At 40.8% G+C, this 24,217-nt stretch overlaps 1 protein-coding gene across 2 annotated transcripts in view; it reads left to right on the top strand.

The window, feature by feature from the left end:
- Positions 1 to 17,854, top strand: part of glra1.S (glycine receptor alpha 1 S homeolog) — a 102,813-nt gene extending 84,959 nt beyond the window's left edge. The window contains exons 9-10 of one of the 2 annotated variants that reach the window (XM_041588004.1): positions 7,466 to 7,733; positions 17,351 to 17,854. In XM_041588004.1, coding sequence (XP_041443938.1) covers positions 7,466 to 7,733; positions 17,351 to 17,355 — 273 coding nt within the window. In that variant the 3' untranslated portion in view covers positions 17,356 to 17,854. Of the gene's footprint in view, positions 1 to 7,465; positions 7,761 to 17,350 lie in introns of both variants that reach the window. The other variant, XM_041588003.1, reaches the window with a different exon arrangement.
- The last annotated feature ends 6,363 nt before the right edge of the window (positions 17,855 to 24,217 follow it).

The raw sequence follows: 24,217 nt of genomic DNA, 5'->3' as shown, positions 1-24,217 counted from the left end.
TAACAACAAAGTCCAAAGTCCAGGCAAAGGGTCAAAATAACAATCAGGAACAGGATATAGCTATAGAAGCTCACAGGGAACCCAGGATTCTCACAGGAAATGATTCCTATACTTGGGCGCCATTCTGGCGTCTTAGTAAGGCTTTTATATTTGAATTTGGCGCCATTCTGACGTCATCGGCGTCCTTGCGCTGACGTCGACGCGCTGACGTCATCGCGCCGGCGCCGCTACCCACGTGGCGGCCATGGGCGCCGCCATTTTGGGAGCGACGCCGGCAGGGAGGGACGCGCCGCCCGGAGCTCCAGGACCTGCTCCGGGCGGCGATCGTGACAGTACCCCCTCCCTCACGGGGGGCCTCCGGACCACCAGGACTGGGCTTCTGGGGAAATTTAGAGTGGAACTCCCTCACCAGACGAGGAGCATGGACATCAGAGCGTCCTTCCCAGGAGCATTCTTCAGGGCAAAGCCTTTCCACTTGATGAGGTACTGAAGAGAACCCCTGGAGATTCTGGAGTCAAGGATCTTCTCCACCTCATATTCTTGTTGGCCATCCACAGAGATAGTAGGAGGGGGAGGCTGGACAACGGAAAAGCGGTTGGAGGTAGCAGGTTTCACCAAGGAGACATGAAACACGTTGGGAATTCGCATCTCAGGGGGAAGCTAAAGTCTGACGGCCACAGGATTGATCACCTCCGAGATGGAAAATGGACCTACGAACCTCGGACCCAACTTAGGAGATGGTACCTTCAACCGAATGTTCCTGGAAGACAACCAGACTTTATCACCGACCTTGTAGGGAGGAGAGGGTCTACGTCTACGATCTGCAAACGTCTTATGAACCAGAGCACTCTTCTCCAGGTTTGATTTGGTTGCAGCCCAAACAGCAGACATGTGGGCTGCATGGTCATCCGCGGCCGGAACATCAGACAACACAAAGTCTTGTGGAAAGGCTTGAGGGTGTTGACCATACACCGACATAAATGGAGACCTTCCAGTGGAAGTGTGGCAGGCATTGTTATGAGCAAATTCCGCCCATGGGAGGAGATCAGACCAATCATCTTGACAAAGGGAAACGTGGTTCCTCAAGAACTGTTCCAAGGCTTGGTTAACTCGCTCAGCCGCTCCATTAGTCTGGGGATGATAAGCTGAGGAGAACTGAAGATTAATACCTAGATCTTTGCACAGGGAACGCCAGAATTTAGCCGTGAATTGAGACCCTCTGTCAGAAACGATCTCAGTTGGGAAGCCATGCAGGCGAAAAATGAACTGGATGAACAACTGTGACAACTCCACTGCAGATGGAAGCTTCCGTAGAGGGATGAAGTGGGCCATCTTGCTGAAGCGGTCAATGACAACCCAAATCACGGTGTTCCCACAGGAGGGAGGAAGTTCAACAATGAAGTCCATTGCCAAATGCGTCCAAGGACGAGAGGGAACAGGCAACGGCTGTAGTAACCCACTGGGGCGAGAATGGCTGGACTTGGAAGTGGCACAAACAGTACAGGCAGAAACAAAGTCTTTGACATCTTTACGGATTGTCGGCCACCAGACAAGACGCCGTAAAAGTTCAAGAGTTTTAACAGGACCAGGATGTCCCGCTTGTTTGGAACTATGAGTCTGTTGCAGAATAGGCAGACGAAGCGCAGGAGGTACAAAAGCCAATCCGATGGGGGTATCAGGAGGGGCAGAAGATTGACCAGCCAAGATTTGATCAGCAAACTGAGGGTACAGTGAAGCGATGATCTTGACAGGAGGAATAATAGGCTCTTGTCTTTCAGGAGTACGATCCACCGGAGTGAAACTTCGAGACAGAGCGTCGGCTTTCCGATTTTTGGAGCCAGGACGAAAGGTCAAGACAAAGTTGAAGCGGGAGAAGAACAGAGCCCACCTGGCCTGACGAGGATTCAGTCTCTTGAGAGAATGTATGAACTCCAAGTTCTTATGATCAGTGTAAATCGTGACCGGAATTGAAGAACCCTCTAGGAGGTGACGCCACTCTTCGAGAGCAAGTTTGACAGCCAGGAGTTCTCGATTTCCTACATCGTAATTCTGTTCTGCAGGAGAAAACTTTCTGGAGAAAAAGGCACAGGGGTGCAATTTCCCATCGGTAGAATGTCTCTGGGATAGGATAGCCCCTGCACCTACCTCAGATGCATCCACCTCAATGCAAAAGGGCAACTTAGGATCCGGATGACGGAGGACTGGGGCAGAAGAAAATGCGTCTTTTAGGGACTGAAAAGCTTCTACGGCAACTGGAGGCCAGGACCTGGGATTGCCCCCTTTTCGGATGAGAGTAAGGATAGGTGCAATGCGGGAAGAAAACCCCCTGATGAATTGCCGGTAGTAGTTGGCAAATCCGATGAACCTTTGTATAGCCTTGGTGCTCAAGGAAAGGGGCCATTCTTGGATTGCTGACACCTTAACGGGATCCATCTCGAAACCTTCTGGGGAGATGATATAACCCAAAAAAGGAATCTTAGACACTTCAAAGACACATTTCTCCAACTTGGCGAAGAGAGAGTTCTTCCTCAAACGAGAGAGTACTTCTTTCACCTGGGAGCGGTGAGATTCGAGGTCTTTCGAGAAGATTAGGATGTCATCCAGGTACACGACCACAGACTTTCCCAAGAGATCCCGGAAAATGTCATTCACGAGCTCCTGAAAGACAGCGGGGGCATTACAGAGGCCAAAGGGCATCACGAGATATTCATAGTGCCCATCCCGAGTGTTGAATGTCGTTTTCCATTCATCCCCTTCACGGATGCGGATGAGATTGTACGCCCCACGGAGATCTAACTTAGTGAAAATTTTAGCCCCTTTCAATTGGTCAAAGAGTTCAGCAATCAAAGGTAAGGGGTACCGGTTTTTAACAGTGATTTTATTAAGGCCCCGGTAGTCAATGCAAGGACGTAGGCCTCCATCCTTCTTTTCCACGAAGAAGAAACCTGCCCCGGCAGGAGAAGTAGAGGGACGGATAAACCCCGCTGGAGATTTTCCTGAATATAATCTTTCATGGCAGAAGCCTCAGCCGGAGAAAGAGGATAGGTGCGACCGGACAATCGTATGGTCGATGTGGAGGAAGGAATTCTGCGGATTTCTTACAGAATACATCAGAGAATTCCCTGTAGAAGGAGGGTAGAGTCTTCAGATCAGACATAGAGATATTCACCCTCTGGAGAGGTTCAGCAGAAAGACAGTGCTGCTGGCAAAATGGGCTCCAACGGGAAATCTGTCCTGCGGACCAATCAATGGTGGGATTATGCAGGCGCAGCCAAGGGAGACCCAAAACAACAGGAACGGACGGGCAGGAAATAATAAGGAACGATAGTCTTTCTTTATGCAGCGTCCCAACCTGCACAGGCAATTCACCCGTTGTTTTAGAGAGAAATTCAGCCTCCAGGGGTCTGTCGTCAATGGCAGTGACTCGAAGCGGAGTAGACAACGGAAATAAGGGAACTTCCAAGTGTTTGGCGAAAAGAGCGTCCATGAAGTTCCTAGCAGCTCCAGAATCAATGAAAGCTGAGCCGACAATGGTCTTAGTGGCTAGGCGAATCTGTAAAGGAAGGAGAAACCTGTGAGTGTTCTCGAGACTTCGGAGTAGTGCCCCCTACATGAGTTACCCTAGATATACCTCGGGGAACAGAACTCGTGGGCTTCACCGGACAAGAGTTCGCAAAATGAGACTGTCCGCCACAATACAGACATAAGCCAGCCATTCGTCTACGGAGTCTTTCTTGTTCGGAGAGACGAGCCCTTCCAACCTGCATCGGTTCCTCCGGAGGAGAAGGAGAAGCTTGAGCAGCTGGAGTTTGCAAGAGAGGTCTCTGGAAGCGAGGTGCCAACAAGGGTTGAAATCGTTTACAACGCTCCCTCTCTACTTGATGCTCTCTGAGACGAGTGTCCACCTTAATGGATAGTGCAATCAAATCTTCCAGCAGATCAGGGAACTCCCTGGAGACAAGATCATCTTTAATGCGAATAGACAGACCTTGATAGAATACGGCCTTATAGGCATCGTCATTCCAGGAAGTTTCAGCCATCAAAGTTCTAAAGTCAATAGCATAGTCACTGACACTGCGGTTTCCCTGTCGGAGTTGCAGAAGACGAGAAGGGGCATTAGTGACCCGACCCGGGGCATTAAACACAGTACGAAATGCTTGAAGAAAAGCCTTGGCATCAAAATTCAGTGGAGAATTCTTCTCCCAAAGAGATGTTGCCCACTCAAGCGGTTTGCCCACCAAACGAGACATCACATACCCCACCTTGGAACGTTCATTGGGGAAGTGCGAGGGTTGAAACTCGAACTGGATCTGGCACTGTGTAGCGAAACCTCTGCAGGCCTGTGGGTCCCCACTGAAGCGAGGAGGAGGCGGAATACGAGGCTCACCAGACGAGAAACCTGTGCTAGACGAGACGTCCGCCATGGGAGGATTTGCAGCCGCTTGGGAAGCAGGAGGCGCTGGAGGCACTCGGGAGAGAAGGGTATCGAGTGCCTGTCCTATGTGGTACTGCTGGGCTTCATATTCCTGCATGCGGGATGCCAGTCCGCGAAGTGCTCGTCCGACATCAGGCGTAGCTTCCTCAGTAGGATCCATGGCCCAAGTATAATGTCAGGGAGCCGGGAGCTCCCTCCAGGGAGGTAGTCAGGATCGAGGAGGAAGCCCTCTTGAGGGTGCAAGGTCGCGGTGTCCGAAGGGTTAATCAAAGGGGTAGTCAGGATCCAGGCAAGAGTTCACAGGCAGGCAGATAACAACAAAGTCCAAAGTCCAGGCAAAGGGTCAAAATAACAATCAGGAACAGGATATAGCTATAGAAGCTCACAGGGAACCCAGGATTCTCACAGGAAATGATTCCTATACTTGGGCGCCATTCTGGCGTCTTAGTAAGGCTTTTATATTTGAATTTGGCGCCATTCTGACGTCATCGGCGTCCTTGCGCCGACGTCGACGCGCTGACGTCATCGCGCCGGCGCCGCTACCCACGTGGCGGCCATGGGCGCCGCCATTTTGGGAGCGACGCCGGCAGGGAGGGACGCGCCGCCCGGAGCTCCAGGACCTGCTCTGGGCGGCAATCGTGACACCCTTCAGCAGAATACCACCCATACTACTATAGTTCTGTTAAGGGGCCCTTAACAAGAACATTTCATCGGTATAATTTAAAGTGGGCATAATTTCTTTGTCAGATTAAAGTCAAGTTCAAGATGTGAGGCTTGTTGGACTCATGTGCGTGGAATAGTATCTGGGAAGGCTACATTTTGGGTAAAAATTAACGTTGGGGTGAAAACATTATTTAGTCTTGAAAACGATGTTTTGCTTTAAGGGCGGTCATAAGCAAATGCTGGAGCTCATCGATTTGTTTAAAAAAAATAATTAAAAGCCTGAAAAGGGGTCCTGTCATGTCCCGAACAATTACTAAGTTAAGCAAAATGCTGGAGCTCATAGATTTGTTTAAAAAAAAAAATTAAAAGCCTGAAAAGGGGTCCTGTCATGGCCCAAACAATTACTAAGTTTGGCAGGCTGTTTGAGCCAACCCTAACAGTTTGGTCCCCGCCCCACCCCAGTTCCCATCCCCACACCACAGTAAAAAGACCACACAGACATCAGTTCTAAAAATGGTACACCCCCCCCCCCCACACTCACAAGTTAAAAAAAGCCATTGGTGGTCAGGGCCCCTTATAAGTTAAAGGGATACTGTCATGGGGAAAAAAAAAAAAATTCAAAATGAATCAGTTAATAGTGCAGAATTTTGCACTGAAATCCATTTCTCAAAAGAGCAAACAGATTTTTTTATATTCAATTTTGAAATCTGACATGGGGCTAGACATATTGTCAATTTCCCAGCTGCCCCTTGTCATTCTGCTGGAGTAGCACTATTAACTGATGCGTTTTGAAAAAAACATGTTTTCCAATGACAGGATCCCTTTAAAATAAAAAATGACAGCCAGGGCCCCCCATAAAAGTTTTTTAAAAAAACATTGGCGCCAGGGACCCCCATAAAGTTTTAAAAAACAAGTAAAAAAAATTATTTGTGGTCATAGACTATCTTAAAAAAAACACTGGTGGCCAGGGGTTTAATAAAATAAAAACATTTGTTGTTCAGTGGAACTTACCTTCTTCTTCAGCTTCTTTGGCTCCTTTTGTGGCTTTAGGTCTTTAGCTTCAGCTACATTTGTGGCTTCGGGTCTTTTCGTTGCTTCAAGACTTCAACTTTGGGTCTTTTCGTGGCTTTGGGTCTTTTTCACGTCTTCAGATTCGGCTATTTTCACAGCTCTGAGTCTTTTAGAGGCTTCGGCTCTTTTTGCGGCTTCGGCTCTTTTTGGGACATCGGCTCTTTGCCAGTTCGGGACTTCGCCAGTCCGGGACTTCGGCCTTTGGCAATTCGGGATCTGCTCTTTCGGCTGCGCATCACTTCCTCGCTGGTATGGGGGGCCTGGCTAATTCAAAAAGTGCAGCACAGCCCCCTTGAGGCCTGGTACAATTGTACCCGATGTGCCCCCCTGGTGGCAGCCCTGTTTGGAAGGATCGGTTAGTTATTCTGCTCTGAGATACTGCTATCAATGGGAGGTGACTCATACAGCTAATCATGGGATCTGTAAAGGTGCCTCCAGTCATCCATACAAATTTATGTTTATATAAAAAAATCATTTAATCAGCAATACATTTAAATGGATATGTGCTAAAATTATTTGCCTGAATTTTGAAATTCAAGCCTCCCTTTTTATATTGGTACTCTTGAACTTGAGCATGAAAGACGGGCAAGTAAAGAACAGGAACTACTGGTTAAAATTCATGGACTTATCCCTTTTGACGTTTTTGTAATCTTTTTTGTAATATTTGCTCTGTAATGCCAGTAATTCCTAAAGCTGCAGAGTGTACCATGGCAACAACAGAGGAAATCCAAGCTCAGTTATTATCCTGCGTTAAAGACATAATATCACAGACAACACCAGATGTATCAATTGAAATCCTTGAAAGCAGCAAAAGTGGATGTATTCATTCTGATTATACCAGGAATATTTAGCCTTCTTTCCAGAGAGGCTTCTGACGCACTCTGTTGGCGTTGCCCAAGTGGCTAAATCACCCATCCATATTTACTCAATATGTCACGTTCAGAAACAGTTGGATATATGGATACTTAATCTGCCGGGCTTTGTTGACATATGTATTTAGTATTTGTAACCAACCAGTTTCAGACAATGGGATCCTATACAAGAGTGAAACTGCAGGTGGAGTCAATAGAAGTTTACATATGCTAGGAAAAGCAAAGCAAAATTAATATAAGTATACATTCATCTGAACCCTTCTTAATGACAAATACAAAGAAAAAATAATTCTGTGGCAGAGTCTTTGGTATGTGGTTGCATAATCAAAATAGAAAATATATATGCAGAAAGAGATTAGGTGGGAGCCTGTTGGAGAGGGTGTAGCGTCTTTGTCTTATTTTTAGTAATCTCAATCTTTTGCAGGAAGATGAAAATGCAGAAGGGCGTTTCAGCTTTGCTGCCTATGGAATGGGTCCTGCATGTCTCCAAGCCAAGGATGGGATTTCCATGAAGGGGAACAACAACAACAACCCTGCAAGCTCCACCCAGCCAGCCTCCAAATCCTCAGATGAGATGCGTAAGCTCTTCATTGCCCGAGCCAAGAAGATCGATAAATTTTCAAGAATTGGCTTTCCTTTGGTTTTCCTGATATTCAACACATTCTACTGGATCATATACAAGATTGTGCGGAGTGAGGATGTCCACAAGCAATGAGATGGTAGTGGGGATGGGAAGGGAATGGGACAAAATGGTCTTAAATATTGGGAGAAAGGTGGAGTATCTAATATGAAAAAGCAGAAGTAAAAAAAAAAGACACAACTGTTCTGAAAGGCAGTTAAAGACATAGAAAAATTAGGAGGGTATGGTATATCATGATCAGAAATCTGCCTGATATACAAGGTAGGGACAATGAAGGGAGGAAGAAGAGATATCAGAGCGACCCGATAAACTGAAAGTGGCTAAAAAAAGTAAAAGTAATAAAAGACTTTCTATAGACAAAAAAAAAAAGAAAAAAACCCTCTGTATTTAGTTTGTGCAATAGCAATGCAGCAATGCATGATTTTAAGAATGTGGCAATATCTATATCCAATCACAAGGATCTGGGTTTTCAATCCATGAAGCTGGGGATCAGCAGTATAAATGCTTCTAGGCCTTCTGAGGGGGCATGCTGGGAATCAGATGCGTCCAACTAGGTCTTTGCAAGTTGAACAGAAGTGCCCAGTCCTTAAATTATATATACATATATATACATATATATATATATATATATATATATATATATATATATATATATATATATATATACATACACACACACAACCTATATAGTCATACCTTAGTGTATTCCAAAATGTATATATAATACATGTAGTTAGCTGAACAGAAGTTCTCAGTCCATAAATTGTATTTAAAAAAAAATTATGTATATATATATATATATATATATATATATATATATATATATATATATATATATACACATATATACATATATACATATATACATACACACATACATGTAATCAGTATATACAGTATATATATCAGGGATGCACCGAATCCACAATTCGGTTCGGGACTCTGCCTTTTCCACCGATTCGGCAGAATCCTTGTGTGTGGCCGAACCGAATTTGCATATGTAAATTAGGTGTGGGAAGGGAAATCACATGACTTTTCATCGCAATACAAGGAAGAAAGACATTCTCTTTCCCGCCTCTAATTTGCATATGCAAATTAGGATTCGGATGCAGTTCGGAGTTCGGTATTTGGCCGAATCTTTCACAAAGGATTCGGGGATATGCCCTATCCCAAATAGTGGATTCGGTGCAACCCTAATATATATATGTATATATATATACTGTATACTGTATATCAGCTGTGTATCCCAATAGCAACCGCAACATTGGAATGCACAGTGATTGAGAATATATATGCAACCTACTGTCATATGTTAATGTAATCTAATATGTACATGTAATAATACTTGTTCCATTTAGTGAGCGGTTAAGAGGAGATATTTGGGCTCTGTGAGCCATTGTTTATGGAGATATATACACAAAAACGCTGATGCACCTTATCATTTAAACTATTCAATAATAATAATAATTATTATTATTCTTACTGACATAAACCTTAATAAATCAGAGAAACTTGACCCCCCCCAACACCTGACTTCCAAACAAAAGAATTTTATTATCTACAAGAAGACTGTAAATGAAATACTAAAAAAATCTCGACAGGAAGGGGCGGAGAAAAGAATCAATTGGTTTTCTCAAAGTTTTCAGGTAAACCTTATCAATGGCCAAAATCATCTGTATATATACATTGGGTGTTCTCACTACAATGTATGCATACAGACCATTGTACTTGTATTCCTACCTTGGGCAGCACACATACATACATCTCTACCCACCACTGCCTTCCAGCCTGCCCCACTACATCCCACTGGTGTACATGTTCATGTTTATCCCAGATTTAGCCCCATACAGTCAGTAACGTAACTAACCCGCTCGGGCTCGGGTGCAGGCCCACCTCCCCTCCTCCAAAACCAATTTTCGCCCCGAGGGGGTATGGGCCCTGCACCCCCAGTAGTTTAGCTACTGTATATAGTAATTTGTATCTGAACCGAGCATTCACATATTCATTTGAATTCCTACTTACCTCTCACCTGATGACACAAATTCCATATTAACGGAGATGTTTTGCATTCACATACTGTAGTCCTTTCTGTTTTAGAAGAGCATGTTAGAAGGTCTTCCAGATTCTAACAACATGCCTTATCCTTTATAATACACCTACAGGGTGGAATTACATTGTAACATAGTAATATAGTAAGTTCGGTTGAAAAAAGAATGGACAGGTCTATTCAAAACTGCTTAACTTAGTTGATCCAATAGAAGGCAAAAAAAAACTTGTGAAGCCTCTATAATTGGCCTTTCAGGGGGGAAAATGCTTCTTGACGCCAACTCCCTGGATCAACTGTCAATTGTACTATTAGTTATTTTCAATAACCTTCTATTTTCTCACTTGCTAACCCTTTTGAAAGCTATCTAATGTTTGGCCAGTAAAACTGATTAAGGGAGAGGATTCCCCATCTTCACAGCTCTCACTGTAAAAAAACCCTTCCGAATATTTAAATGGAACCACTCCTTGCCCACATGTCAGCTGAAAGAACCTACTAGTAAATAAAGCATTAGAAAGATTTTTATATGATCCCCTTATATACTTATAGTTATCACATCCCCCTTTAGGCACCTCTTTTCCAGCATAAACAACCCCAACTTGGCCAGTCTTTCCTTATAATGGAGACTGTATATACCCTTTACCAGCTTAGTTGCTCTTCTTTGGACCCTCTCTTATTCAATAATATCCTTTTTGAGACCCAAAATTATACAGGACTCTGTACGCTGGACAGATAAATCTATGCCTGTTTTAATTCAGCTCAAAACCTCATTTACTCTTGTAGTTGCTGACTGGAATTGCTTGCTACAGCCAAGTTTATTATCTACAAGATCTTTTTCCATTATGGATTTGCCTAGTGTAGTCCCATTAAGGGTATAAGTGACTTGCATATTTTACGTTTATAAACATTGAATGTCATCTGCTGTTTAGCCACCCTTAGGGGCAGATTTATCAAGGGTCGAATTTCGAGGGTTTAAAAACCCTCGAATTTGACCCTCGATGTAAAATCCTTTACATCGATCGATCGAATGATTTTTATTCGATCAAAAAAAACTTCGAAAAGTGCTCTGGAAGGTCCCCATAGGCTTCGGTAGGTTTAAAGTATGAAGTCGAAGTTTTTTTAAAAGAGACAGTACTTCGATTATCGAATGGTCGAATAGTCGAACAATTTTTACCTCGAATCGTTCGATTGTCGAAGTACCCAAAAAAATACTTAGAAATTCGAATATTTTTTCATTCGAACTATTCACTCGAGCTTAGTAAATCTGCCCCTTAGTGTAACTTTTTCTAGATCCTGCTGCAAGGATCCCATATCCTGGAAGGCATTAATTTTGTGTCATCTGTATACACTGATACATTACTTACAATACCCTCCCCTAAGTCACTTATGAAGAAGTTCATTAAAATTGCACCTAAAGGGAACCCACTGAGAACTTTACTCCAAGTAGAGTAACAACCACCCAACTGATCCTGTAGCCAGGTTACTATTATGTACAAACAACTTTACTAAGCCTGACAGACCTTAGTTTGGACATCTACTAACAACCCCACTGTCCAATAATAATTATTTTGAATGTGATCCCTTAACAAGCCTTTAAATAACTTGCCCACCACAGATGTCAAACTTACTGGCATAGAACGGTCAGGCTGAGATTGTAAATATAGGAATTAGATCAGAAAATACAAAAGAGAGACCTGACTAAAAACTTAATCGAGCTCTCGAAGTACCTGAGGGTGTATTCCATCATTTGATTAAACCTCTATCGATCATATCTTGCCACAACCACTAAATAGATTGAGTTGAGCCATCAGGGCCCATATCAGGTGAGTCTTGAAACCCTGACTCCTCAATAGTAAACAGTGAAGAAAAAAACTGATTTAGTATATTTGCCTTTTCTGCATCTGGTGTAACCGCATTATTACCATTATTTAATGAAGCTATGCTCTAAACCCCTATCATCTTTTTTACAATTAATATAAAACCGTAAATGTTTTGGGTTAAGCCTTAGCCTTTGATGAACTCCACTCCTCATTTTCTATCTTTGCTTTCCGGATTGCTGCTTTTAAACAGGTGTTTAATGCATATAAATACCATAACATACATGTTTTGTCCCATCGGTCTTGTAGTTTTGAAATGCCTTCCTCTTCCTTCCTATTAACTTCTTTATTCCTGAATTAAGACACATAGGGTGCTCCTTAATGCTCCTACATTAACTTCTTAAGGGAATAAATTGAGATCAGGAATTATTTAATATAATTTTAAATGACAAACATTTATGTTTTGTGGTTTTAGCAGAAAAGATAATGCCCCAATATTTACTCTGTACTGCCCTTAAGGAGGTAAAATTTGAATAACATCTATAGTTAAAGGGTAAAAGTCACAGATCATACAGTATTTAAGCCCACTCTTGGCTTTAGTAGGGCTTTAGAACAGGGCTTTAAGTTCTATTTCTAGTCTATATTACCCTTATAGTGAGAAGCAAATCTGTACCAAAAATTAGCGAAACCAAGGGAAAATTTGAGAAACTTAGCAAAATTTATTGAAGTCAGTGTTGTTTTTTGAAGTGACATTTTGCCATGGTTCATGAATTTCCACCATTTTCACAGAGAATCCACCCTTGGCAAAAAATTTCACTAATCACCACACCCTACCCTCCAGATATTTTGGAATCTTTTTTTTTAGACCTACTGTTGCCCTTCTAAGCCCGAGCTTTTTCATCCATTCCATAAAACCAGACTCGGCTTCCCTGTGCTGACAAGAAGGGAAGGTGACACACCTAATCCAATTAGAGTTCATTAGTTGTTCTACAAGATTTCACCTCCCCTTTTTAATTTGAGTAATAACATTATCCGATGTTGTTCTGCTAAAAGCCTTAATAATTGGAATACTACCATGCACCTCCTGGTCTATTAAGTAACCTTTTAACAGTCCATAGAAGGGATATTGCAGAGCAATGAATAGTAGCAAATCAGGTCTGAAACTGCAGGTGGTTACATTTTAGACTGTATGTAATGTGACTTTAAATGGATCGTTTATTATTAAAGAACAACTTTTCAAATCAATATTTAAGAGGTGGATGGTGAACTGCAATTATCCTGCATGGATTGATCTTGCTATGGTTATATCTGACCATGCTGCTATGGACAATTTCAAACTTCATAAGTATCATGATAGATTCAAGCAATGTGTCAATCAATTATTTTTTTTGGCATTTTCACCAATTACTTCACAGCAGTATTTAATTACCATTTTGTGGTACCACTATATTGCAAAGTAGAGTCCTGCAGCGGGCCGGGGGCCGGGTACCCGCAAAAACCTGCGGTACCCTGCGGGTTGCAGGTAGAAGTTTCGGGAGCGGGTATAGGCGCGGGTCGACAGTTCTACGGGTTTGCGGGTCAGGTCTTCTCAATAGCGAGTTTTACTCCTTTTTTTCTGATCACGCCTACTTCTAATGATGTCACTTCTGGTTTACAATGACAGCACTTCCTGTTTCTTGACGGTCATCGGGTCGCGGATAAGGTATTTGCGGGTTGGGTCAGGTAGCGGGTAAGTATGCAGGTCTGGTTTAACAAATTGATTCCGCGCAGGACTCTATTGCTAAGCAGCTTGGCAGATGTTTAGGGTTGTCACTATTTCAAGAAAAAGAAACAATGCAAGACCCACAGCACCTTGTGTGCAAGCTCTGTTTTATCCCTTCTATTGTTATGTCACTGTTAACTTCCTCCCCATTAAAAACATTTAGGGGAATGTAATAAAAATCACTAACGGAAAAACTATTCGCAATGCGAAAAGTTATGCCTTTGCGCGAACAAATTTTGCTTTGTGCGAATTTAATATAGCTTTTGCTTGCCCGGAAACTGTTTAGCGACCACTTCCGACAGTGAAAGACCGTTTGCGAATTTTATAGTTTGCGCCAATGCGCAGTCAATGTAATAAAACTTCTTACTGAAAAAGTCGTTATGTTTGCTCCAAAAGATTACGTCACCTTCAAGCACTGCTTATGAGTGCGCAATTAAATTCGCAATGCAATAACAGTTTGAGGAACATATTACATTGCGAGATGTGGATTTTTAGTCTTATTGGTGCGAATTGTTTTGCTCTTTGCGACTTTTATTACATTCCCCTGATTGGCTTCAAACATAATTTTTACCAGCCAGATTGGTAAAATACTAACCAGTTGTCAACCCTACAGATACTCCCAGTGAGCAACAGCAGGATCATATTACTAGGGTCGCCAAAAGCCTTCTACTTAAAATAGTCATTGGTATTTATACTTTTGGTTTAATTTGATGGACTTACCTACGGCAGGGATATTTTTGCATATGGAAAGAATGAAATGGATTATTCTGCAATTTTTAATGATCTTGCATACTGTGCAAATGTTTGTGGCTCTCACTGTATTGTCTGTGTATAGTAGTAAGTCAAATATATACAGCTCTGCCATCTTATGGTATCACCGGGCACTGCAGGTTCCTTTAAACACAATAGCTGATGTCTTTGCACAGCGAAGTCTGGAAAAAAAATGTATGAGCATAAAAAAACAACTAAGCCATAATTTATAGTATTTTACATATATGCAGTTATTTAATAATCCAAACATGGCAAACATGAATGACCCATGTTTCCAGCGGAATGCAAAGTGCAAAGCTAGTGTTTTATTCTTACAAGCAAAATGAACAAAACCGTTTTAAAGATCTAGACTGCATTTCTTTACCCCAATGACGGGGCTCTTTCAGGTATAGAATACTTTCAGTGAAATAAAAGGATAAGCAAAGACCCACAGTGCAGTGGGTGTAGTCGATATATAGTGGGTAGTATATAGTATGTATGTACAGGTTGAATTACCTGGGTGTCATACAAGCGGTCTGCTCCATCTTCCGCAGAATCAGATCTTTCCCTTTTTTTGCCTTTCCCTTGCCGTTCTAATCACATCACACCCATGTTTCTAGGTCATGGTGCATAATTGGGAAACAGGTTGGCTGACCCTCAGTAGCAGTTTAGTAGGAGCTGGTTGGGTACACGTTAACTGTCCCTGAGCAGTAGTTATTATTTATATGCGGGGGAAAAAAATAGAACCCGCAAATGATTCCTCCCAACCCAAACCCTAACCCTAACCAACCCCATGCAGCAGCTATATATATAGATCTGCCTATCTCTGACATCACAAAGGGGGTGGGGCAAGTGTGCAGCAATAAATAGAGGCTGCCCCAGTTAGAAGCCATCAGTGTAAGCTCGCAGGCGGGAGAGTGGAAGGAAGAGCTCAATCCAAGCCTGTTCACGACCCGGCAATCTTATGGGGAATTCAGCCCAACCTCACAAGTTTCCTGTAGAATTTCAGTAGAGGCACGCACTCACAGGACTTATGGTTATCATAAAAAAATACTAAATTGATTTCTAAGTAATCAATTTATCAAAAAGGTTGATATTTAAAGGAACAGTAACACAAATAAAGAGAGAGAGAGAGCTTGAATTAAAACGCATATTAACCCGTACCTTTACATATCTTTATTATTTCTCAATTGCAATTAGGAATTCGATTGTGAATACCCGCTTGCAAAAGAATATTGATATTGGTGCATTAGTAATTAAGTTGTTTTTCCTATCCAAGCAGATTTACTATATTCTCCTAGAGCGTTATATATATTTCGATTTTTTTTTTATTGCCATTATCATAACATTCGTTATATGTACATCTCTGTATTCACATAACAAAAAGTTTGTTCAACAAGCAAACCGGTGTTCCCTTCAATCCTCACTTAATAACACAACATTAGTGCATATTTAGAACTATACTTACTTATACAGAACTAAATTTATAGTTTATAAATCTAAAGTGAATACCAGGGAGTAAAAGATTTTGGTCATAAAGGTTTGATTCTAAAAAGCATTTTCTGTTGACTAAAAGCCTCTGACAACACTATTTTAGGAATAAAGACTTCATATTTCTGCCCTCCCTCCTCTACAAGTAATTTGAAATTCATTACACCCTGTTTCAATCTACATATTCATTACCCCTGTGGGTTTTAATGGTACTGAAGAATATTTCTATTTATTTTCTGCGGGGGATATAAATGGCCAGTGAAAAAGGGACAAAGTTAACAGGATACAGCCTCCAAGTTCCAGGGCACATCAAACAACAAAAAAGAAAAAGTATCCAATAACAAAAAACATACATAAAATATCTAAATATCCATATTAAAGAGAGACTATTCATACAGACCCCGTAGTATTCTGCTTTACCTGTTTCATACCCTCACAGGCAGTACCAGAGGGTATGATACACATAAGGCAAAATAACATTGGGTCTGTATGTATGTTTCTTTAATATGGAACTTTAAATAAAAGTTATTTTATTTTTTTATGGAATACTGCCTTTTTTTGTTGCCCGAAGAACAGCTATCGAAAATCCTTTTGTTGTGTTTAGTTTGCTTATTCTCCCTAGTGCCTGACTGCGTTCATTTCGGTCATGTTTTATCAAATAAAAACAGCAACATTTGGGGGTTATTTATCATAGTCCGAATTTATCTCAATATTTTCTGCTACAAACTCCGATCAAATCCACTTGGGTGGATTTTCAAGATTTTTTTCTGATTTTTCATCCGATTTTCCACCCAAAAACTTCAGGGTATTGCACAAAACCCAGCGCCCATCAAAAAAATCATTGGGACTTCTCCCATTGACTTATATGCAACCTCGACAGGTTTGAGATGCCGGATTTTCAGATTCCGATTTTTCCATTTCCTTTAAAACTGTTTTAAAAGTACGATTTTATTGAAAAAAAATCTCGAATTTTTCATTATTTTTGCATTCGGAATTTAGTAAATAACTCCCTAGATGTAATTTACTTGGATCCCAGTATTAAAAGAATTCTCTACAGCCATATGAAAATTTAGGCAAAATTTTGAAAAAGTCTTGAATTTTCAAGACACAACAAAAAAAAGAAAAATGTACAAAATGCGATTCTCATTTCCCATATTTCAGCGACATTAGTAACTCCTTAAATATGAGCTTTAGAAATCAAGTTTATAATCCATGTGTTTGTTATAGCATCAATCTGGAAAATCAGGATTTCATGGTCATGAAATCTAAAGGTGGCCATAGACGCACAGAAAATACTAATTTATATACGATATTTGGTGCGTGTATGGTGGGAAAAGAGCCGACCAATATCGGCAGAAGACTTGGATATCAGTCGGCTCATCAGGCTGGACAGAAAATTTAAAGGCACTAAAAAATGGGGCAGTTAGTGCTGAATTCTATTGTTTCTACCTGTTGACAGCTCAGCTCTACACGTGTGTATTGAAACTAATGATCTTTCTTGGAAAGATCTTTTCCAAGAAAGATCGTAATTGTTACGTCTGTGGCCACCTTTAGAACGGTCTAACATTGCTCAGCAAGTGACTTGTAGGGGGAAACTCAACTTGCATTAGCATTATTAAACAGGAACCTCTGACCTCAGCCTTGTTTTTAAAAAGCACACTCCTCACTTTAACGGCTAGTGGTTACAAGAATATTGGTAAAATAAGCTTGATACAAGTATAAGGATCAAACCACTTAATAACCTAGATTCCATATTTTTTGTGACCATGTAAAATTATAAATATTGTCTTTGGTTGTGACTCCAGGTTAGGCTGACAAGGCTGCATCCCCCTTGATGGCATCAGAAAATCCCAAGAGAAGAATAAAAAAAGACCAAATGCAGGAGCACAACAGTGTAACGCCATTGGTGTTTGCGGGAGAGACATTTATAGTCCTAGCATTTTTGGTCAGGATTATCTGTAATTGCTCAATGTCAGTATTGCCAAGTGCTTCCATATACTCCAGCTCAATGAAGAACCATGCAAACTGCTTTCTTTATGCAATTATTTTATATAATGGCAGTGTAAAGACAGACAAAAGCTGTAATTAAAACATATAATCTTTGGCATGAAAAAAAACCAAAAAAAACAAAAGCAAACGTTATGGCAACTATTTTTTGTTTCTTATTTTGGCTTGTTAAAGAAGAAAATATATATCTTTTTTTGGTTTGTACATGGAATGTAAACATTTGTTGTAATTGTATATATACATAAAGTATATTTATTATCCCACATGCGGTGATGGCAAATTAAAAATAAAGTTTTCAGACATTTTCTTCAGAGAGATGAAGTCTTTTGTTTGGATTAAAATAATTATTTGGGGCTGTCTGGAAGTCCTCATAATTAAATGGGATTCTCGGAGTACGTTCTAAATCTGTGCTGTCCAACATTTTCCATGTATTGTAATATGTACAGGTACGGGACCGGTTATCCAGAATGCTCGGGACCTGGGGTTTTCTGGATAACAGATCTTTCTATTATTTGGATCTTCGTACCTTAAGGGGCACATTTACTATGGGTCGAATATCGAGGGTTAATTAACCCTCGATATTCGACCATCGAAGTTAAATCCTTTACCGCAATTCGTTTGATCGAAGGAAAAATAGTTCGATCGAACGATTAAATCTTTCGAAACTAACAATTCGAAGGATTTTAATTCATCGATCGAACGATTTTCCTTCCATCACAAATTGCCTAAGAAGCCTATGGGGACCTTCCCCATAGGCTAACATTGGTGCTAGGTAGGTTTTAGGTGGCGAAGTAGGTGGTCGAAGTTTTTTTTAAAGAGACAGTACTTCGACTATCGAATGGTCGACTAGTCGAGCGATTTTTAGTTCGAATCTTTCGATTCGAAGTCAAAGTCGTAGTCGAAGTAGCCAAAAAAATACTTAGAAATTTGAAGTATTTTTCCTTCTAATCCTTCACTCAAGCTAAGTAAATGTGCCCCTAAGTCTACTTAAATATCATGTAGACATTAAATAAAGCCAATAGGCTGGTTTTGCCTCCAATAAGGATTGATTACACCAAGTACAAGGTACTGCTTTGTTATTACAAAGAAAAAGGAAATCTTGTTTACAAATTTTGATTTGATTATTTGGATAAAACGGAGTCTATATGATATGGCCTTTCTGTAATTCTGAGCTTTCTGATTAATGGATTTCTGGATAAAGGATCCAATACCTACATATACTACAAATCACAGTTACCAAAAAAAAAAAAAAGTTGCAAGGTTTTTACCCTGTCCAAATTTGTTGTGACCCCAATCAGTATGACTTTAGAGTCTCTAAATCAGGGATCTCCAACCTTTTTTCACCCATGAGCAACATTCAAATGGTTGAGGAGCAAAATAAGCATGAAAATAGTTCCAGAGGATGCCAACGAAGGGCTGTGATTGGCCAATTGGTAGCCCCTATGTGGACTGGCAGGCTATAGGAGGGTTTTGTTTTAGCAGTACAACTGGTTTTAATGCAACCAAAAATTTTATCCAAGCCTGTAATTCAAAAATAAGCACCTTCTTTGAGGCCACTGGGAGCAACATTCATGGGGTTGGGGAGCAACATGTTGCTCACAAGCTACTGGTTGGGGATCACTGCTCTAAATGAATTATTGCATACAGGATGGGTAGAGCCCTCTACGAACTGCTAAGGTAATTATATAGGGTTTTCCTGAAGCTGCCGGTTCCTTGCACCAGATTTTCAATACCTTGCAAGATACAGATGACAAAGATCAAGAATTTGGTCAAGGTGCTCTTTGTTTGGGGCTATAAAATCGCCCAACATTTGAGTTTTCCTTCTTTCGAATTACTTTAGGTCTGTTTCTTAGAAATGTTTAGAACACATCAATTATTCTATAGGTATAATCTACTTACAGGTATTAATATCACAGATGAGGCACTTCCAAAAACGTAAAGGACTCTTCACAGCAGAGAAGTAATTATCTCTGACAGGGAAGCCAAAAATGGCAAATATTACTCAATTGCATACAGTTACCGTATATACGAACATAGCATAATAAAAATACAGGGAAGAGTCTCTGCCCCTGTAAACAGATGCTGATAAACCAACACATTATGGGACTGTAGGGGTAAGACATGAGAGAGGTTTCTTTTTCCGCATCGGAATACCTTCTTCATTAGAAGCAGTTAAACTAAGGAAATCTGTCAAGTGCGATTGACAAAGAGAGGCACATTTATCAAGGGTCGAATTTCAATTTCACGCTTCTTTTTTTTTTTTAAAACTCCTCTAAACTCCCATAAATTCGACAAATCAAAATGTATTAATCAAATTGAATTTTTCCCATCTCGGATGAATTTACACGACCCGAAAATTCGAATCGAATTTGATCAAATTCGATTCAGGTTTTTTCTCTGAAAAACACTCGAAAGTCAGGAAGGCTGCAAACATCTCCAAATTGATCAGCAATTCAGCAGGTTGGAGATGGCTAATAGTCGAGGGCCAGAGTATGATAAATCTCGAAAATCCAATTCGATTTTTTTTTTAAAAAAAAACTGTAATTGAATCTGGATAACTCCCTAGTTGAATTTGACAGTTTTGACCGTAAAAGATTTCAATTCGACCCTTGATAAATCTGTCTCAGAATGTTCACTTTTAGTATTTAGTTCATAAATAAAAAAAATTGTGATTTTGTCACAAAAGTACCCCAAGCAGCACTTACCTGCTCCCAATGTACACTGCTTCTATGACGAAAGATGGACCCTATGCAGTTACGCTCAGCAGTGGGTAGAATAATGTTTCCACAATCTGGAACAGAAGTCCAACCAATGGAAGGATCATGCTGCATCCAGCCCAGAATGATAGACATCCAGCTCTCTGTGCTAAGGAAACATTAGCCTGGTCTAAGTGTGGGAATGGGGTAAGTACTGCTGGGCTGGGGGAAGCTTTAGAGCACTCTTGTAAAGAAACTAAGGGGCAGATTTAAGGGTTGAATTGAAAATTCGAATTTTTACTAAGGTCAAAACTGTCAAATTCAACTAAGGAAACTCTGGTCCTTTAAGAATTTGACTATTTGCCACCCAAAAAACTGCCGAATTCATGAATAAGTCAATGGGAGAGGTCCAGTGACCAATGTGGAGATGTTTGTAGTAATTCTAAAATTCAAGGTTTTTTTCGGAGTTTGGTCGAATTCAAATCGAGTTTTCGGATCTGCAAAATTCGTACGAGTTTTAGATATTATATATTGTTCTTAAATAACCCCCCAGTCGAATTTCAAGTATATTCGAATTTAAGGGAGATTAAAAAAAAAATCACATGAATTCGAAATTCAACCTTTGATAAATAGGTCAGAGACACACTGGCAGATTCGGGGTGCAGTCCCCGGCAAGAAATCTCCTCTTCTTCGGGGCGACTAATCGCCCTGAACTGCCTTCCCTCAGCTAGAATGAAAATCTCTGTCAGTAAGGCACTCGGAGCACTTAATTTTCCGAAGTTGCCTGGTTTCCTCATGAGGCAACTTCGATTGACTTCAGAAAACGAAACGCTCCGGGTGCATTCCTGCCCGCGATTATCATTCTTGCCGGGCGACTAATGTACCCAAATCTGCCAGTGTCTCTGCCCTAAGAGTACAAGCCTACTTCTCATGATTATATGAATGGGTCCGTATTTCTTTAAAGAAGGGTTATAAATTATTTTATTACTATTTTACCTGCTGTCCTTTGTTTATATAGTGCTGGCACATTTATGCAGTGCTTTAGAGAATTTGTTCATAGCTCATATTCCTTGCACCAGTAGAGCTTACAGTCTACAATCCTGATCACATTTACACGCTAGGGACAATTTTAAGTGTAGCAATTTATATTTATATTCTGTGTGTACTGTATATTGTGTTGGTCCCTAAACTCAGTAAGAGAAAGCAACCCAGTGCATGTGCAGTGAATCCGCTGAAAAGATGGGGAGCTACTGGGGCATCTTTTGGGGCGTATATTCCCTGCTTAAGGGCTGTGGTTGCCTTGGGTAGAACATTTCTAGCTAATTAAGCGTTAGTTCTCCTTTAAGTGCAGCTGGAAAATAACCTGCGAACAACCTCGTCTCTTGTAACAATCGATGAGAATACCTTTTTCTGAAAACCATGGAAGGAATACAAGACAGAAGATAGAACTAGAAAAATGTAAATATGCAGCAAACTGAAGGACAAGTTGTTTCTCTGCCTGCCCACGGCTGCATTCACTTCTTTGCAGGATTTTTACATTTTTAATTATTTCTTTTTTAATATTTGAATATAAAAAAAATATTTTAATATAAGCGGTTCTGGGGAAAGCACATACATTTGATAGTCTTGTCCCACAACTGGCCGTCTGCAAGTAAAAATTCTATCAATGACTTCTCTCATCCCCAAATGTGAGGCAACCATTAGTAAGTGGCCAGACCGGTCTATCATTTTATTTTCACTCCTGCTCTCGTATCTTCTACTTTGACTTTTTTCCAAGCAGTAGGTAAAGGAACACAAATGAAACGGTTGTTAGGGTGAAACCTGTTCTTTTCTCCCCATGGGAAGGGTGTGCCATGTCAATGTTAGGCAGCTTGAACCCCACATTCTAAATACCAACTGCTGGCCCATGACAGATGTTTTCAACATGTGAAGGAACATCTTACAGGGGGCAATTTAGCAATATGACAGTTGGAAGTGCCCTACTAAAAACAAGACTGATATCTAACACGCCAGAATTGGGCAACATGTACAGATTAGAGTTCATTAATCAGCAGCAAGATGGCCCCAGCAACATCTTTATCACTGAGGGGGCAAACCTTTAGACTCAAGCTCCTGTTCTAGGGTCTGATTGGATGAAGATGAAACAGATATGCTAAAGTCAAGAACCCAAGTCCAAACGACCACATTTTAAAGGAGAAGCTACTGAAGCAATTTATTGCCATTAGATTAGGCACAGTATTTATTCTGCAGAATGCTTTACCATACCCAATTAAAAAGCTCTAGAACAGTGATCCCCAACCAGTAGCTCCCGAGCAACATGTTGCTCTCCGATCACTTTGTTGTTGCTCTCTGTTGCCTCAAAGCAGGTGCTTATTTTTTTTTTTAATTTCCAGGCTTGGAGGCAAGTTTTAATTGCATAAATACCAAGTATAGTGCAAGTAGAGCCTCCTGTAGGCTGCCAGTCCACATAGAGGCTACCAAATAGCCAATCATTTTCATGCTTGTGTTGCTTCCCAACTCTTTTTACATTTGAATGTTGATCACAGGTAAAAAAAAGGTTAAGGACCCCTGCTCTAGAAGCTCTGTTTGTTTAAGATAGCAGATGCCATATTCACTTGGTGTGACATCACTTCCTGCCTGAGTCTCTCCCTGCTCACTCATAGCTCGGATTACAGCAGGGAGGGAAATGAGCAAACTGAGCATGCTCAAGCCTAAGGCCTGGAGGTCTGATACAGAAGCCCATGAGTACACAATAGAAGGAAAAAAATGTGGTGTTTCTTTTGACAGAGGACTCAGAGCAACATTATGTTGAGGGTTTACTAGTGTATTTATATAGCCCTTTCTGATAAAGCTTACTTACTTTTAGCCTTTCCTTCTCCTTTAACAAAATCTGGCTTCCCGAACGTGAGGCCTTGCTGGAAGCCAATACAAACTTGCCTTTAAGCATCCATAGACACCTATGAAGGTTTGCGACTTTTGAAAGCATGAATCAATGTTTGAACATTTTGATTATCTAAAATATTTTTAACGTATGTTTGTTTGTCCCTCCGAGTACTAAAGTACAGGATATTTGGTAAATTATCTAGATGTTAAACATCTATGCAATCAAGAATTTAAAAATGTTGACTTTTTTTAGTTAATTTTGTAGTAATGGACAACTGCACTATGATGAACAGCAAATAAATAGAACTGCAACAATGACCATGTGCTCTGTGCTGTACTTTTTAGTTACACTCACATATTGATCTTAATAACATACCAATATTATAAGAATTCAAACACCATGTTTCTTAAAGGAGAAGGAAAGTCTAAAATTTTGTAAGCTTTATCAGAAAGGTCTATATGAAAACACTAGTAAACTAGTGATGCTGCACCGAGTTCTCTGTCAAAATAAACACAGCATTTCTTTCCTTCTATTGTGTACTCATGGGCTTCTGTATCAGACTTCCTTCTTTCAGCTTAAACCTGCATGGCTCGGCCTGAGCACGCTCAGTTTGCTCCTCTCCCCCTCCCTGCTGTAATCTGAGCCCAGAGCTATGAGCGGGCAGGGAGAGATTCAGGCAGGAAGTGAAGTCACAGCAAGCTAAAATGGCAGCTGCTTTCCTAAACAAACAGTGTCTACAGCGGTTTACTCAGGTATGGAAAAGCATTCTAAAGAATAAAAATGGCGTTGTAGCTTGCACTGTTGTGGCAAATCTATTGGCAATAAACTGCCTTGGTAGCTTTCCTTCTCCTTTAATGTCAGTGCCCAAACCACAATAATATCAAGTAAGATCACAAAGAGGTTTCAAATTCAAAATACTGTTGGATGAATGCACTGAATTCTGCCGAAATGATGTAACCATACCCCATACCTGCGCTACAAGGAGAAAAAAAAACACAAGCAAACAAATTGATGTTATTGCAATGCAATCATGTAACAGTTTCATAAAAGTGTAGAACAATGCACTGACTTTCATTCTTCAGGCT

The sequence above is a fragment of the Xenopus laevis genome, chromosome 3S, assembly GCF_017654675.1.
Source record: "Xenopus laevis strain J_2021 chromosome 3S, Xenopus_laevis_v10.1, whole genome shotgun sequence".
NCBI classification, from domain to species: Eukaryota; Metazoa; Chordata; class Amphibia; order Anura; family Pipidae; genus Xenopus; species Xenopus laevis.
Note: the sequence above shows the minus strand (reverse complement) of the source record. Positions and strands in the feature narration are given on the sequence as shown.